Source organism: Micromys minutus (assembly GCF_963924665.1).
Source record: "Micromys minutus genome assembly, chromosome: 18".
In the NCBI taxonomy this organism is placed as follows: domain Eukaryota; kingdom Metazoa; phylum Chordata; class Mammalia; order Rodentia; family Muridae; genus Micromys; species Micromys minutus.
In genome coordinates, this window is record NC_137953.1 from 39,347,862 (window position 1) to 39,366,186 (window position 18,325).

The 18,325-nt window shown below is 36.8% G+C and overlaps 1 protein-coding gene across 1 annotated transcript in view; it reads right to left on the reverse strand.

The window, feature by feature from the left end:
• Nucleotides 1-18,325, reverse strand: part of MGAM (maltase-glucoamylase) — a gene marked incomplete at both ends in the record, with an annotated part of 194,548 nt that overhangs the window by 55,879 nt on the left and 120,344 nt on the right. Inside the window, 13 exons of the mRNA XM_080932402.1 lie at nt 525-603; nt 1,371-1,484; nt 3,618-3,716; nt 3,811-3,942; nt 5,822-5,947; nt 7,922-8,034; nt 8,985-9,084; nt 10,122-10,293; nt 11,078-11,232; nt 11,515-11,624; nt 11,726-11,849; nt 14,262-14,338; nt 17,845-17,950. Coding sequence (XP_080788528.1) covers nt 525-603; nt 1,371-1,484; nt 3,618-3,716; nt 3,811-3,942; nt 5,822-5,947; nt 7,922-8,034; nt 8,985-9,084; nt 10,122-10,293; nt 11,078-11,232; nt 11,515-11,624; nt 11,726-11,849; nt 14,262-14,338; nt 17,845-17,950 — 1,507 coding nt within the window. The remainder of the gene's footprint in view (nt 1-524; nt 604-1,370; nt 1,485-3,617; nt 3,717-3,810; nt 3,943-5,821; nt 5,948-7,921; nt 8,035-8,984; nt 9,085-10,121; nt 10,294-11,077; nt 11,233-11,514; nt 11,625-11,725; nt 11,850-14,261; nt 14,339-17,844; nt 17,951-18,325) is intronic.

Sequence of the window (18,325 nt, forward strand, 5' to 3'; positions counted from 1 at the left end):
AAGTTGTATCATGGAGTATTATAAACTTCTCATAAGATTTTTTAAATCAAGCTACTTTAATGCTAGTCTACCTTAAATATGGGACCATTTGACGATTTAAACTATGGCTAATAAAAAAGGATAGGAGGAGGGAGAAGCAGGGAGAAACAGAGGAATGGGGGAAAGAGAGAGAGAAGGAATATATGAATTTTAGATATATAGTTTGTGTCTGTGAGTGTTTAAATTTTCTCATAAAATCCATAACACAGTCTCCTGAGAGCTTTAGATTCAGTGAGCTGGATAAAAGAATTTAGAACTCTTGTGTGGAAGAGCCACTGAGTGAGAAGCAAGGGACCGGACTCAAATGAATCTGTTAATCACAAGTTACCCTTTGACATAAAAAGAAGTCTACAGTCCTATAGATTTTAGGGAGAAAGTCTGGGACTTGCTGGATTGCTAAGGTAGCCCTACTCCTGGCCAGGTTGAGCGGCACTGAAGTCACCTCATTGTGTTTACTTCCTGCGTTGAGGGCCAACAGAACTTACTAGGAGTGAAAGGTGGAGAGTTCAAGTGGTTTGACTCGCACTTGGGATCTGGGGAAAGCGTGGTTAGTTCATCCATTTCCTTCAGAGATAAAACACACAAGATGTAAATGCATTAATAGAAAGTGATCTGGACAGGACGTGCTCAGAGCTAGAAGCCAGGATATCCGGATACCCTCTTAGCTGCTTTCAGGATTTTAAATAACCTGCAGCGTTCCTTGGCCTCTGTTCCATTTTTATAAAAATAACTTACTTAGGTTAAATTGCATTGAAGTTATTGTACAGTTCCAAATGACATTGAACATGTTTTAACTTTTATAAGTTTATTTAAACTACTAATTAAAATAAATAATTTTAAAGGCTGACCTTTGCCTTAAAAACCATAAAGATTTTACTGCTGATGTTGCTGCTTGAATGTATTCTAAAACTAAGGATAGGATAATATTTCTTCTCTTTTTACTCTCTCTGTCTTATATTCCACAGGGGAACAATTATAAAGTATTTCTGAAGTTTTTATAGAAACCTTCACAGTTTTCCACAATAAAAAACAAGCCCCAATCATTACATCTTTATGAACTAATGCTATAAATACACCAATCATCACTTTTAATGAAGCTATATTTTTAAGTTGAAATTTAGTTAATAAGGAAAAATTGGAATTCTCTGAAAAAGTAAAGGACTTCATCAAGTTAAACAACAAAGAACATGGGGTTTTAGAAGCCTAATTCTCCATGTATATACTTGGCATGGAGTAAATAAATCATACTATTATAGATTATCGTCAACCTCCATATGAATTTTTGACATGTCAAATTCCAGTGGGTATTTGCATCTGGAATGATAACTTACAATCCACACTCCATCAAAATCCAGATGGTTATGAAATTCAGTAACTTGCTGGGTCCACCATGGAATAGAGGCTGGATTGGTAAAGTCGGGAAAGACTGACTCTCCTGCATAACCCTGTAGAACAAAGAACGAGGAGGCAGTGGCAGCACATGTGACGGTTCAGTCAGTCATTAATTTAACATTACCCTTTTTCTAAGAAATCTCATATTGATTATTATTTAGAGTCATATTTGTCATTCTGCCAGCCAACTCGAAACAATCATAGAATACATGCAAGGATCCAAATTAAAGAAGAAGAAGAAGAAGAAGAAGAAGAAGAAGAAGAAGAAGAAGAAGAAGAAGAAGAAGAAGAAGAGGAGGAGGAGGAGGAGGAGGAGGAGGAGGAGGAGGAGGAGGAGGAGGAGGAGGAGGAGGAGGAGGAAGAAGAAGAAGAAGAAGAAGAAGAAGAAGAAGAAGAAGAAGAAGAAGAAGAAGAAGAAGAAGAAGAAGAAGAAGAAGAAGAAATAATTGGATAACTGAATATCTACCATCTGTCCCTTTCTATTTAAAAAATATAAACTTTCACTATATAAGGCTGATTACAATTACAAGATATGAGATAATATCTTTTGTATGTGACTAGGAAGCTGCCCCGATAAAATCCAAACATGATTGCCTAAACAAGACTGGAGCAATGGCAAAACAATTGACATATGAATGTAGAGTAATTTCACAAAGCCCCACACTTAGATGAAGAGTTATGACAATTAATAAATGAGTGATGGTAAGGGAAGAATCAGTCTTCCACCATGATAACCCCTTTGATAAATTATCCAATCCCAAGAAGTCCCCTGTAAGCACATATACAAAGGGAAAAAAAACAAATCAACTCAGCAAGTTGCATTATAATTTTATATGGATATATAGGTGACAATAATAATTAAAGAAGAGACCATGAATTTGAGAAGTAAGAAAGAACATGGGAAGAGTTGGAGGTTGGAGAACGAGATGCAGATTGATGTATATATATTCTTACTCATATTAAAATTCTCAAATAATAATTTTTGGAAATTAAAGTAAAATTCCAGAAAGTCCAAATGTTAAATAATTCTAGAGAAAGGATGGCTAAGTATGTTTAATATATTGCTAATTTAAGTTTATAGAAACTGGTTTGAGTCTATTATAAGCAATATGTCAATTTTGGTGTGTAAATAATATTTTGCAAATGCTTGAATAAGGTTTCTTTTACCCCATTAAAAGTTTTTAATGCCATCTCTCTATTGCTTTCTGCATTTGTCAAATGGTATCTCTATCTTCCACAAGTTTCAAATAGGTATATACATAGACAAATTATTAAAATTTTGGCTTACTGGAATATAAACTGTAGAAGAACAATCTTGCCAACTTTCTCAACACATTTATAGATTGGGAATTTTAGATCATCACAATTTTTATTTGACTATAACCATGATAGTTACTAATACATGGAAAGTAGTCTATCTGGTGGTTTAGAGATTCATAGCCATAAAATAAACAGTAGAAGAAGGAACTTGGTTTGGAGAAAAAAAACTTTGCATAGCTTCATAAAAAATAAAAGTAACAAGAAAAAGTAATTAGAACGAACAAAGTAAATGAGCAAAGCTAAGTTATCTGAGTGAAGTGCAAACCGTTAACAAACCCCCAAAGATAGTTTTACAAAATAAACAATCCAGGAACTCTAAATACTTCAGAATTACATAAATTTCAGAGATGATGCACAATTTTTTATAAATTTCACATAATTCAGTCATCTGGATTAACCTTATGTGTAATTGGAAGGTGAGCTACATAATTCATTTGAAAGTACAGTCTTACAAGTGCCTCTGTCCTAAGAATCAGTTTTATCAAGAGTGTGAAGCTGATACTATAGAGTCAAACCTGGCTATGATTCTTGTATAAATTAAAAAGTATATTAATTGAACTAGGCTCCAATATTCATTATGAACGTCTTACTACAGGACTGAAGTTGAATTTAGCATCTCAGGGAAGAGAAATTGAGAGGAAGTCATTTTTAAAGTAATTTTTTACTATATTTCTTCTCTATAATCTGAAATATTAATGAGTCTAGGGATAGCCTTTTATAGCATTAGAATTTTAATAACTTTATTATCATATCTATTCATTTAAAATAGAAAAACCACCAGTCATAAAAGTTGCAATATCGTGACTTGCCTATCACCTATCTTCATATAAAAACTATTATGTACTTTGAATTTCTTGAACAATTACCTTCCCAACAGCAAAGACACTGGAGCTCATGACCCATACTCTGTTCTTGCTTCCATTGCTGAAGGTCTCATAGTCAGATTGTTTGGCGATGTCAGGATTCTAATAAATAAGAAGGGTATTAATATTGCTTTGTTAGGTGTCTTTTGCAACTTGAGAGCAAACATAAGCCACCAAGCTAAGTGTTTGAACATACCAGAATAATTACATATTTCTGTCCATTTTCATGTAGTTCATCAGCAAATTCTGAGAGCTTTGGGTAAGCTTGTTCGTCAATAGTGAAATCTTTCTTTCCATCCATGTAGTCTATGTCCGAGTACTGCACATCCTGAAAGATAGTTCTGGGCAGTGAGAACTTGGGAAATGTTACTTTGTGGGTTTCAACTCTGATTCATACTCATAAAACAAGCCACATAGCTTCATAGTCCTGGGATTTTCGAAGCTTCTGTGGCTCTTAGAAATGAATCAGCTCCCTTTAAAGATGCATCTACTCTCAGACTGTAACTGCTTTCTTATCCTGACACAAGGATGTCAGGAGGTACACTGAGGAACTTAGAATAGAAAATGTATAATGTTTATCCTTGTAATTTAAGGACTTGGATGCTGGTCATGTATTGGGTACTCATTAAATGTATATTTCAATGAACATGTGAGGGAACTTGTAACCTCAAAACTTTAGATCCTGAACATCAAGTCAAAATGTATGTTTATAAGAGGAGAAAGGTGTCTTTTGCTCTATTAAACTTCTAGAGGAATGACTAACAGTATTGAGTGAAAAAGAGATATAGAGATTTAACTATCTAAAATATCATATGTGCATTGTTTGTTTACATACTGTGTGAGAACAGGAGACTGTTTTTAATGAGACTAGAATATTAAGAAGTTAAATACTATTTTCCAGTCACTTAATAAGGAGGTAAAGGCTAACTGGGGCTTTGGTATAAGCACTTGGATCTGGATATTCTTTGTTTTCCAATATTCTATTTACCTCATGATCATATGAAAGTCTATCGTATGCTTTTCATATGGCTTGAGGCTTGTTGCTCCATGTGATATCATCTGCTCTGATCAAAAGTGGTTAAGTCGGTCCCTGGAGCCACACATAGTCACAGAAAGGAAGCTTCCAATCAGAATAGAAGTATTCATTTGTTCCTGACCTGGCAGTACCAGCAAACACAGAGGAAGACAGACCAAAAAGGCCACTACAAGTTGAGTCACAAGACTGATGCATACAAACTAGCCCTTCTGCTTAGTAGTACAGTCATGGAAAAGTGAGACCTTTTTCATTCATAAAAGAGTTATAAATAGGAGTTAGCCATGACTGTGCATGTCATTCTAGACTAATATAGATACATAAAACTTTCATCTAACTCATTCTAAAATTGAGTGCTTTCAGATACATGCAGAATATAAACTTAATCACAAATATTTCCCCTTTTTATAGAACAATATGGTGGGCATATTTCTTCTAGGAAAGCTTGATGCTTTATCTACTATCTTGGGTTCTCTGAGATCAAGCCAGTCATTTCCACTCATACAGTCTCTTTCAAAGGCTAACTACATATGTATGTCTGCACTAGTTTGAAGCATAAAGTTAATTCTGAAGGAATTCTGACAACTTCCTTGACCATGTGATAAGTTTATTAGACATTTAGGCACAGAGTTATCTTTTGATTTACAGGAGAACTTTGAACACCATAAATACTTTGTGACCATGGAGATTCAGAATTAATCTGGAAAGAGATTTTCAAGGTGAAATTAGCTTACGGCAAATCATTATTAATATTTTCAGTTCTGGCTAAATAATCACCATGTGTTGATGTCATTCATAAAATTACCACTAAATTGGATGGTGTCTGTGCTCAGAGATAGATGTGCCACATGCCTTATGTGAAGTATTTCTTACCCCAAACTCCCCAAGGTAAAGTGTAAAATTCTTACCTTTTAAAACAAAAACCACAACAATAACTAACCCAACATTGCAAGAAGATAGGAAGAAATGGGACTAAAATTCAAGTCCTCTGGCTCTATGAAGTATACCCTTTACATAGGCATATGGAAAATTCAGTATGTTAATATCAGATAATGTGTGTGTTTGTATCAATCTATTATTTTACTTACTTTTGTCTTCTTAGTTGAATAGAATGCAAAGAAAAAGGATCAAAGGAAATTGTATATAAGCACCGGTAAGAAAAGCCTTAGCTTACATATGGGATCTCAGCATCACGGGTTCGCTGTACAACTTGTCTCAGTCCATCAATGCCACCATAATCCCTGCGGCTGAGCTGAAAACCAAGGCTCCAATAGGAAGGCAAAAATGGTCGACCAACAACCTGGGAAGATAGGTAAGATAACATCTGAGCTTTTATAGCAAACACTAATGACCATCTGGATCATTTATTTCTTACTGTTTCTATGAGATTCTCAGGTCTAAAATCATCAGAATAAAAGAAATCTCCTATTGCAAAACTCCAAAGATCAAGTCTTACATCACTTAAAATATCTAAATGTATCCCAACAGCAGCAATAGCAGAAAACACTAGGATTTTCAGAATATTGGACTAATAATGTCATCCTATGGCTGTGAATCTCAACATGTGGGTTATAGACCCTTTGTGGAGTTGAATATCAAACATCCTGCAAATCAGATGTTTACATTATGATTCATAACAGTATCAAAATTGCAATTATGAAGTAGCAATGAAATAATTTTGGTCACTACAAGATGAGAATTATATTAAAAGGTCACAACATGAGAAAAATTGAGAACTGTCCTATGGGAAAGAAAATGAGCTAGAGGTGTAGTTCAGTGGGTAGAATATTTGCCTAGCATCCAAGCCAATATAGATTGAACATAATAAAAATTGAAGGAAAGGGGAAAACAGCCATCCTTCTGTCTGGCTGTAAGGTGGTACTGTAATTTCTCTTCTTGTTGCTTTGTTAAATATCCCAATAAAGGCAACTTAAGGGGAAACGTTTTTATCCTGTTTGGAGTTACAGTCCATCATAGCAGAGAAATCAAGGCAGCAGAAGGTTGAAGCTGCTGATCATATTGCTTCCACAGGTGAGAGATACAGAGAGGGTGGAGGAAGCAATAAATGTTTCCTAATGCTTTCATTGCTCTCTTCATTTTATAACCTGCCTAAGAAATAACCTCAAGATAGGTATTGGAATACAATTATTTCAGTCAAATACTTCTCTATAGGCATTTCCAAAGGCCCATCTCCTAGATAATTCTATCTGTCAACCTTTACAGTTGTTGTTTTGTTTGGTTGTTTAGTAGTGGGGCTGAGAGTAGACACCAGAGTCTCATGTATGACAGACAAACATTCTACCACTGAGTCATAATTCTGGACTTGAAAAGCAATGATATTCATTCATTCAATAATATCTCAATACTTGCAGTGTAATAAGTTCCCCATAGATATTGACACTTAGACACAAAGCACGCAATAGTTCTGTATTCTCAGACCTTGAATAAACACAACTCATGTAGCTGCAGATGGTGCTGTTTGACAGTGTTGAAAGAGTATGAACTTCTGAGACACATGGATGACAGGTGAAGAAATACTGTGTGCTAGAAGTAGTAAAAGTTTCCAAGTACTTCAAGTCAACCATGTGAAAGCAGAAAACTGCTTGACAGTTTTCTAAGAGTCCCTGTCCTCCTAATCAGAGGCTATCCCCCATGCTTCTTAATCCCATACAGTTTATTTGGACCTCATTTACAACCTTTAATACAAAATGCGTCTGGCTATGATCAACTGGGACTATATTTTTATTTTATTATAGATCCATGGGGATTTAGAAGTTCTTTCACAACCTTATATGTCAACTTAAAGGGGTCACCTCACCATTCTGTGTCTGTGGATGATTCTTTGAAGGAAGATTAGACTAAATGTAGTTTAGTTTCTTCTGTCCTGAATGTTGAATGACATAGAAGTAGGGTTTATCTCATGTAATTTCTTCTTGCTTGTTTATTTATTTGTTGCTTAAATGAAGTTTGACGATTTGTGGTCTTGGTACTTTGGAATGATTGGTTTTAGAGAGAGGAACAATAGGAGATTGGCAATGGGCATGGATAGGAAGGAGAATTAAACTTTCTTTTGTTTCTCAAAAGTTCCCATATGGTGCCTATAGCAATGTAGAAAACACCCAGTCCATTCATTAAAGAAAAAAATTATAAAATACTTGTCAACTCAGCATTTGCATTCACCCTGTCAACTACTGCTTTAACTTTTGTCTCGTTAACTCAAAACAAATATGGGAGAAAACAGCAACAACCCACGGTCAGGAGGGCAGAGCCATACCTCTAGGTACTCCTGAACAACTTCCTCCGGTGTGTTTCCCAAGAAGATATAAAAGTCAAGGATGCCCCCGGTCGTGCGGTAGGTAACGGCAGGAGCAGGCTGAAGCGTGACCTCTGGGAGGATTAGAAAGAATGGTTAGAATCCTCTGGAAACTCACATCTCTCTGGAACATGAATGGCTGAGTTGTGCCAAACATTTTCAAAGAAAAATGAATCACATGCATTTGTTTTATCTAAGCTTTGTTAATTTGAAGAAGATACCCATCAAAAGCAGAATTTTCTTATTTCATGTTGTTTATGAGGAAAAAAAGCACATTTTTTTTATTTCTGGCTACATTAAAATAAATTTCTATGATATATGAGTGATTTAATCCCACAGAAAAAATATTGGGAAGCTTATTAGATAAATTGGACTATAGTTTATACACACAACACACACACATACACAAACACACACACACACAGAGGGAGGAGACAGACAGATCTACTGAGTTATACTTTTTAAAGTAAATAATGCTTCTTGGCACATCATTAATTAGAAGCTGCAGGAATGTACCAACACAGCCTCCTGCCTGCCAGCAGACACCATGGTACATGCAGGAGTCTACAATTATTTTTGGAGTGTGCATACCAAGAAATCTTATTATCCACAAAGTATTAGGAGAAACATTTCATTAGAGGAAGTCCCTGAAGTCGTTTTCAGACAAGTGTTCCTAAGCCTGAGCTGAATTTCTGAACAGGTTAAACTGGTGTCAGGTTCCAATTTCAGTGGAAGTACTTCCATGCAACCCAGGACTGTTAAGTGAGATCCCACAACAAAAGTAATTCTGGCTGTTCTCTCTTGGAAGCCTGCTCTTCTCTGAAGAGAAATCAAAGGGTGGGTGCATCTGGGGAATAGGGGAGGTGAGGTGGGTGCTAGGAGGAATGAAAGAGGGGAAATTATGCTTGGGATTTATTATAAGAGAGAAGAATCTATTTTCAGGAGAAAAGCAACCATTCCAAAATACAAACATCATACCTAAATCTAGTCTTATCCAGAGAAGATAAAAATAAATGCTTCTTACCCATGGCATTGCTGTTCAACAGAAAAACTCCAAATGAAGCCCCACTGGTATCTTCCAGGCACAAGAAGAATGTGTGTGCTCCATACAGATTAATCATACCCTGCCAACAAGGAAGGAAATACAGAAGTAAAAGGATCATATGTTTAAAATATTTATCTTGAAAAATATGGTGGGATGCACCTTTAATTCTTGTACTCAGAAGGCAATGCCAAGTGGATAGCTACTTTTAGGACAGCCAATGCTACATAATGAGTTCCCTGCTTGATTGACACAGGGCTCTGTCTCTCATAAGCAAACAAATGTGATTTTCAGAACAGGAAAATCTTGTATATACTGTTCAACATTTAATCGGATGTTATGCCAAATTGGTATTGTCATAATAAATTGGGAAGTGAATATGGTATATGTACTCAATGCAATATTATTCAGAAAGATATACTGCAATAAGACAGCTCAAAACATCACAAGAAATAGAAAAAATAGCCATTACTACTGTTTCTGAAATGTTCTATATGCACTACAAGAGAAGATGAAGAGGAACTTTATATCTACACACTCCAATGGAATAACCCCAGATGGATATTCTTCTCTGAATATTAATTCTCTGAATTATTAAAGCCAGAAAGCATCATTTAAAAAAGCATTTTCTTCTTTTTGTGGCACTGGTATGGGATCAAGAACCTCACACACACTAAGCAATGCAAACTTCCTTTTACTAACATCCCCAGTTTTTTTTTTTTTTTGTATTTTTATTTTGAGACAGGGTCTTACTAATTAGTCCAGGCTGGCCTTGAACTTACTCTGTAGGCCTTGGCAGCTTTAAAGTTGCAATCCTCTTGTTCAGTCTCCTGAATAACTGTGATTATTGGCTTGTGCTAAGAGGCCTGGCTGTTTTTCAAATATTATTTTGCTTATCTTATGTAATCATTCAATTATATCTTCCAGGGAAGTTGGTTTTAACTTCTACATTTCGAATTTGTGAATCTATTAAACTCAATAACAAATATTCCTCAAAGCAAATTTAGGTAAATCAAGCAAAATAAGACAGAGCTGTATTTTGTCAGCTGGCTTTAGAAATGGAGGGTGAGCATCCCTGCCTTTTAGCTGTGACCAGCAGTGGGGTAGATTTAACCTCACCTCTGTGGGAGCGGTATCTCTGGTAAAGATGGGCCAGGTGTTCCAGCTCATGTTGTGGAGATATTGCTGATGCACATGTTCCCCGAGTCCATACACGTTAGCGCTGGGCAGACGGAAAGAGAGCTGCAGGTATTGCTGGTCAAATTGGAGGGGCCCGATGCCAGTGTCCAACCTGGACAGTGAGAAGAGGATAAACGGCACAGAAATATTCTGGCTCTGCACAAAGCCGCGCCTGCCTCCCAGCTTTCACAGTTGAGTGAGCTCAGATTTTACCCTCAGTTTTTCTATGCCACCTCCAGAGGTGTTCCCATTGTCATCAGTTCTTTGAATTTAGAGGAGCATCATTGGATGAATGAAACTCTATCATCAATGGTTTATGACTGGTGGAAAAATAGAAGTGCAAGTTTACATCTCCAGTTCCCACTGGAGAAGCTAAGCATTATTAGCACAGCTCCCTCTGGAAAAATGATAGGGAATACTGCCTGATAGCACACAGGAGATTGGAGACTTGTTAGTACCAGGATGTGAATGATGGCTTTATTGACATTTGTATTCATATTTTATACCATGCAATATGTGGTATAGGCTCAAATTGGTATTAGGTGCTTAATGGTAACATTCTGAGGTAATGATACTTTAAATGCTAAACAGCAAAGTTTGTGTTTGAGTATGAATGCTAACTCGAAAAAACAAAATTCCTTAATCCATAATATATGAGAACCAAAAGTATGTGTGCATATTTAGAAAAATGTATGAATGAAACTTAGTAAGTGGATTCACTATAGTTTCATACACTGCTTTACAGTCATAACAAATTGCCTTTGTTCATTAGGCGTGTAAAGTAATTTTGTATTTTTTTCTAAAATTCAACCCCATTGTCAAGTCACCCAGAGCACATCAGGATGTCTTAGATGGATCCCTGTATTCAAAGATGGGTAAAGGTTGGAGAAGCTCACAAGACTTTTTGGTTGCTCTTCCTCAGTACTCGGATGCTGAAGGGATTATTGATGACCTCTATCTTGTAGCTCAAACTAGAATTCTCAGCAGTCCCATTCATGAAGCTTACGCTTTCATAAGGGACTTCATATCGTATCTCATTAAAATCAGTGATCTGTAAGAAAGAAATATAAAATACAATTCCAAGTAAGACATCCAAGTACATCTATGGATGGAAAATGTTATGTTGGCCCTGTAGATTTTGATTTATGAAGTGAAATTACAGAATCATGTGTATCAAATGTCAAGTAAAGTAACCCTACCCATCTCCTTCAGAGATATTTTCAGAAAAACAATGAAGGTGCCTTCTGCCCATTCAATGTGCTTAGCAGACAGGTGAACAGGGTAGGGCTCCACTATTTCTGGAACTGTAGCCAGTGGTAACTTTCTCACCAACCTTAAAATGAAAACGACTGGATGTCTGGTATTCTGCTGTCAATAAGGCATCAGCAATATCATTTCCAAAAAGAGATGGAGATGACACTTTCTTCAACTGAGCAGTTAACCCTAGGGTGAGGGAATGAAAACAATGTTAACCTGTATTTCACAGCTACCCTGGCTGGACCAGAAACAGTGGCTTTCTAAGACCACTTGAGAGAAGGGCTCACCTGTATTTGAATTTTTCAGGACATTGGTGACTTCATAACCCCAGTTCTTAGGGAAGAAGCATGCAGGAACTTTGGGATCTGCTACTGGCTTCCAGCAGCATTTATGCTGCCATCGACAGGATTCCTGTAACAATAGATGCAATTACATAAAATAAAGTGACACATGTAGGCTAATTCACAACCCATGTTATTCCAAGGAAGACTTGAGATGTTTCTACTATTCTGGGGCCAACATTGAGAACCTTGGTTATCTCTGAAACTGAGGAATATGTAGCCCCAAAGGTCAGTTTCACTGTTATAAACTATGTCAAAGTCTACAGACATCTATAAAGAACAATCAATACCCAGATAAACTTCATCTCTGTGTGTGTACAATCTGCCCTAACAATTTGTTTCAGTCCCAGAAACCAAAGGTCAATTCCTGGAACAATTAATTACCAACTTCAAACTCTGTGTCTCTTTCACACACTGCTTCCCCATATTGCTTCTCTGTTTTCCATCTCTGTTCTCACTTTCCTGGTACAGGTGTTCTAAACTCATGTCGGAATGATTGATGTTGACTCCCATAAAAAACTTCTTTCTTTGTTGCTCTATAATGCCATACAACCCTAAACTGTGTCCTTAAGTTATCTTCCACATAAATTTTGTGGCATTTGTCAATCAGATAAATGAATTTAATAATAGATGGCTAATCAGAAAATCATCTAGGTCATCTCTGTGTGTTGCAGTCATAATGGCAACAAAGTCTCTGAGAGATGCCTAAATTCTATTAACAATATTCTATTGTGCTTGCAGACAGGAGGCTAAATGTTCTCTGAGAGGCTCCACCCTCTCAGACTGACTCAGGCACATGCAGACACCAACAGCCAAACTGTGGATGGAGCCTGGGGACTCTTATTGAAGAATAGGAGGAAAGATTATAGGATGACGAGTGGGATGGAAACTCTACAAGAAGACCAACAGAGTAAACGAATATGAACCCTTGGATCTCTCAGAGAGTGAACCACCAACCAAAGAACATACAAAGGTTGAACCTAGGCCTCCCCATACATATGAAGCAGATGTGGCATCCTGGACTTTGTGTCAATTAGAACAATTGGAGAAGGGCTATTCGAAAAGCTAGTGCCTGAACACATATATGTTCTTCTATCTAGGCTTGCTTTGTCTGGCCTCAATTAGAGAAGAAGCAGCTAGTCTTGCAAGGACTTGAGGTGCCAGTGTCAGGAAATAGCCAGGGGGTCCCCTACCCACTCAGAGAAGAAAGGAAGGAAGAGGGAAGGATTGTGGAAGGGGGTGAAGAAGAGGAGGGCAGTGAGCAGGATTTAAAATGAATAAGAAAAAAGTAAAATGACAAAGTGAATCATAAACTTCAGAATAAATAAATGCCTTTATTTTCCCCACAAAGAATCCATGCAAAGACATTGTCTCCAAACATCATAGCTTTATGTGAATTCCTCCAGAACTACAAAATGCCACACAACACATTGATGAGTGATAAATATTAAAACAAAGCAGAATCATTATCTATTTGTCCAAAATATAACTTCAATTAATATTACAAAGAAAAAAATTTGCTAAAAGCTTTTTGAAAAAATAATAGGAAGTTTAAGCTGATCAACAATTACCTGATAAGTAATTGTAATTTATGTTAAAGGTGAGGCATATAAAAGAATGATTAGTAAGAAAAAACATAATCAAAGTAAGCAACAGTGAGAAAATACAAGAATTGAAATTGCAATAAAAACAAGTAATAAAATACCCAGAACAATACAATCAAATACAATAGAACTTTAAATAAAACACATATTAAGAATGACACAATAATATATTGCTTAGAAGAGAAGCTTTTCATTTTTTATAGTAAGAAAATACACTAAAATCAATATAAATAATTAATATAAATAAAATTTAATATAGTCCTAATTCCTACTAAAACATACTATATATACTTAAATCTAACAAAACTGGATATAGAATGATGAATATAGGGCACAGAAATGAAATCTAAATGCATTCCATTACATAAGTCACATGTCATAATAAGACAAGGTTCAAATATTTGATGGTCTCATGAACATCATGGGAGAGGGGAATCTATTCTTTCCCATGTGTCTGTTTGGACCTCATTTCCTAGTTACTGAACTTCAGAGGATTCTTTTTTCCAAGAAGTAATATAAGTTCAAGTGATTTAGTCATCCACACTTGCTTGATGGCTTACTTCTAGAGAAGAAGCAGGCTAGTGAGCAAGCATTTAACCTCTCTAAGGTCATGTGAGTGACTAGAAATGGCCAGCTCCTAGAAATGGCTCCAGCATTGCTAACTTCCTTCTACTCTGGCCTGTGAAACTTGATTGCAACTATACGTCATTTTATAGTCTGTTTTCTGTACTTTTTCTAGCTTGTTTATTGTATTTATGATCCAGCCAAGAAATTCACAGGACCATAAGGCACTCCACCACTTCTCCCTTCCCAAATAACATACTCATTTATTTGATATAAAACCCAATAGGCTACCAGACAAGGACCCCAAAGCTGACCTCTGTCACCACCTTGCCAGGTGCACAGTCTATCCTTTCTGACTCAGAGATGTCTGGACATTCAGGAGTAAAGGAACCTGTAAACAAAATAAAGGCCAGAGTTGGTACTTGTGAAGTAATCCCAGCTGTAGATGCTAGGTCTACTTTCCAAACAAATCACTGGCTGCTGGTCCCAATATTTGTGCATGGCATTGTCTACTTCTTCAGATGTTTGATCACATTTTTACAAATTGGTTAATTGACTTTTCAAGACCCCTTTCTTCCTAGTGGATTGCATCATTCAGAGTTAATATCAGAAGACATGTCATGTTTTATTGGTATCTCTGGGTAGCCTGCCGTCCCTTTTCTGAAGAATAGATAGATAGATAGATAGATAGATAGATAGATAGATAGATAGATAGATAGATACATAGATAGGGGGTGGGTGGGTGGGTAGGTGGGTGAGTGGGTGGATAAATGAATGAATAGCAAAAATATGCCTGGCATGAAATTTTTAATGTTCTTCCTTGTATCACTGTTTTAATCTCTTCTCTGGCTAACTCATATTCCATTATGCAAGCACAGCACAGATGATGAATATTTATGTTGATTCTACCATGTGACTGTTACGTGTAATTCTCTCCTGCAGCAGTTTCTGAATGAATGTGTGTTTTCAGTTCTCTTGGTTGGTTACAAGTTTGAAGACATAATTGCTGCATCATTCTTTAATATTTTCTCCAAACTGCGAGCATGGCTGCAGCATTTTATTTTCCTCTTATCTTCCTCTTCTACATGAAGACTCAATTTCTCTGGGAACTAAAGACCACTAGCTATGTGTTTTGTTGTAGCCAACTGTATATCCTAAGCTTGTTTTCTCCAAATAACAACTGATGATGAATATGCTTTCTAGTCTTACAGTCATTTGTAGTTCTCTTAAGGAGAAAGGTCCAACTGCATTCTGTGTTCATTAAAAATTGGGTTTTCTTGTTTCTGGGTCATATTTTTTACATTACTATTATTCTTTGAGAATCTCATATAATGTATTTTGGTCCTTTCATCTCTCAAATTACTCCTAGAACATCCATTTCCACTCTCTCTTCCTTACCCACCCAACTTTGTCAGTTATTTTTTTCTTTTTTGCCCCTTTTCATTAAGTTTATTTTTGTTGCCCAACTACTCCTCCACCAGGGGCTGCCCTAGAATGCAGCCAACCTATTAAAAGTACTTCATTAAAGAAAACTGGCTGTCCTTCCCTCAGCATCTATCAAATGCCAGGATCTCTGCATCTGGTGATGATGTTCTACGCCGATGGCCCCACTGTATGCCGGGAAATCTGTCCAGCCTAAGTTTACAAGAGTTTAGTGCATGCTGTCACAATCACTGTGGGTTCATATGTGCATCATCCATATGGTGCCTTTGACATTCTTCCACCTCTGGATCTTTCCATTCTTCTACCTCTTCCTCAAAGCTCTCTGAGACTTGATAAGGGTATCATGATATATCCATCCAACTTATCACTGAGCAGCCCACAACCTTCTGTTCTCTGTACTCTGCCCAGTTGAGGTTCTCTGTGTTACTTGTCATCTACTGTAAGAAAAAGCTTCTCAGATGAACGTTGAATAATGCATTGGTCTATGTGTATAGCAATTAGTTCTTAGGAGTTATGTTGATAACTATGTCCACTTAGAAGAATAACAGCATTTTGTGACTTACTGCATTTTCTAATGTATTTTAGATGTTAACATCATATGCATCATTTCGAAATGTTAGTACATTTCCTTTGACCTCTGTTTTTCTCTACTTGATAATATCATTTAAAGGCCAAAAATTTCAGTTTTATATAAGTCCAATCTGGCTATTTTTCCCCTTTGGTTTCTGTGCTTGAATTTTGGTTAATAAACCATTGCCTAATTCATTGTTGTGAATGTTGCTATCTATGCCATTTTACTAAAGGCTCATACTTTGAATTCTTTCATTTGCATCTGAATTTATGCTTAATTAATTTTCATATATAATCCTGGGTAGAAACCCATTTTTTCGTTGCATAGGTTTATCCAATTGAACTAGCCATTTGATTTTTGGTTTATTTGCTATGCTTTGAGCGATTTCTTTGTCTGTTTGCAACAGATTCTCACTCTGTAGTCCAGATTGACCCAGAACTCATTATAACCTGTTGTATTTCACTCAAATTTAGTATTCTTGATTTAGCCTTTATCAAATTAAACTCTGCATGGCAAAGTCAGGAGTTTCATGAGTTCTTCAAGCCAGAAATTCACCTGTTTCCACATAGCAGTTACTGTGCATATAACATAGATTCATCAGTGACTTTGTTCATATTTTTAAAAAGACCCCCATCTCTCTCTTTCTCTCTCTCTCTCTCTCTCTCTCTCTCTCTCTCTCTCTCTCTCTCTCTGTGTGTGTGTGTGTGTGTGTGTGTGTGTGCTTGCATGTGTGTGTGTTTGTGTGTGTGTGTGTGTGTGTGTGAGAGAGAGAGAGAGAGAGAGAGAGAGAGAGAGAGAGAGAGAGAGAGAGAGAAGTTAAAACTGGATTAAGGATTTATTTAAATAAGGAATCTGAATCTAAGAAAACCTTGAAAGAAAATGTGGACATAATATCATATTTGACTTTGCCTAGTTTTGATTTTGTGCTCTTGTCAGGTTCACTATTGAGAGAAGTAAAACAATGCACACACAGGATCTTGCTTCCAGAACAGCTCAACTTCATCATATGTCTAATCTATGGTACTGAAGAACATTATTGAACAGAAGCTCCAAACTCAAATTTAATTAACATAGATTTTTAAATTTTACATTATTATCATTGTTTTTTGGGGGGAACAAGGATATTGCAACCCAGGCTAGCCTGGAGCTCAGGACTAAGTAACAAGGAACTCATGGTGGAACAAGGATATTACAACCCAGGCTAGCCTGGAGCTCAGGACTAAGTTACAAGGAACTCAGGACTATGTAACCAGGGTAGCAACATTTTATGCCACTTCATCCATCTCAACATCCCAAGAAAAACGATTTTTATATTATAGATGGTATTATATATGTTATGTTATTATTGAAGATATATTTCTATTGATAAGAAGTTACTCTGATGCTTCCCTGTGTCTGCAAGAGTCTGTGGGAGGGGAAGAGAGAGGGCAAGAAATAGAGGGGAACGGCTTCAAAGGCATCCATGAATAAATCACAACTGTTCCGGTCTTGAGATTAATATTGAGAGTAATGTTAATCTCAAGTAGAGGCTAATATTACTTTATCCACAAAGGCTGGCTTCATTGTTGCTCCAGTTCCCTTGAATTAATGTTCATCTCCATAATGATAGAGTTGGCATTGTTGCTGTAACTGCTCTTTTAAGCAAGATCTAGTAAGCCTAATTTTTGCATTCTATTGAAACTGCATCAGATGAGGCTAGGAGTCCCCCGATGACATTTACACCCAAACCTTAGTTGCAGAAAAAAAGAGAACACTTTCCTTAGAGAATGGCAGGTTTTGAATAGCTTGATGCAGTGAGATGAGTGAATGAAATGTTAACTCTGACATCCAGAGGGGACTTCCTTTGCCCATCCTCCACACACAACACCCACCATCACGCTTACCTGATGGTTTCTCTAGCACGAGAAGCAACAAAAGTATATCTACCGCCAGTACAACCACGTTTAAAGTGATCAGGAAAACTTCCAGTGCACTGAGCTTCCTCGCCATCTAGATGCAAACAGAAAACCAGAGGGAAGTAAACCGCAGAGTCTCAGACGCCAGTGAGAGCAGGTGTTGTCATTAAATAGTCAACATGTGAGCCTGGAGGCATGACTTGGTCAACAAAGTGTTTGGTTCAAATCACAAGGTCCTAAGTTTTGAACCTCAGTTTGACATGCTAGGGATGAGCTAAAGACAGAGAGATTGTGAGGCCTGAGATCTGGCCAGTCTACCCAGTCCTTGAGCTCTGGGTTTGATGAGAGAACTTCTTTTTAAAAAGTAAATCGATACTTAGTGTTGGTTTCTGACCTCTACATACATGTGTTCACACATACATGTACACCTGCACTCATAGTCCCATCCACTACATAGAAGCACACATAA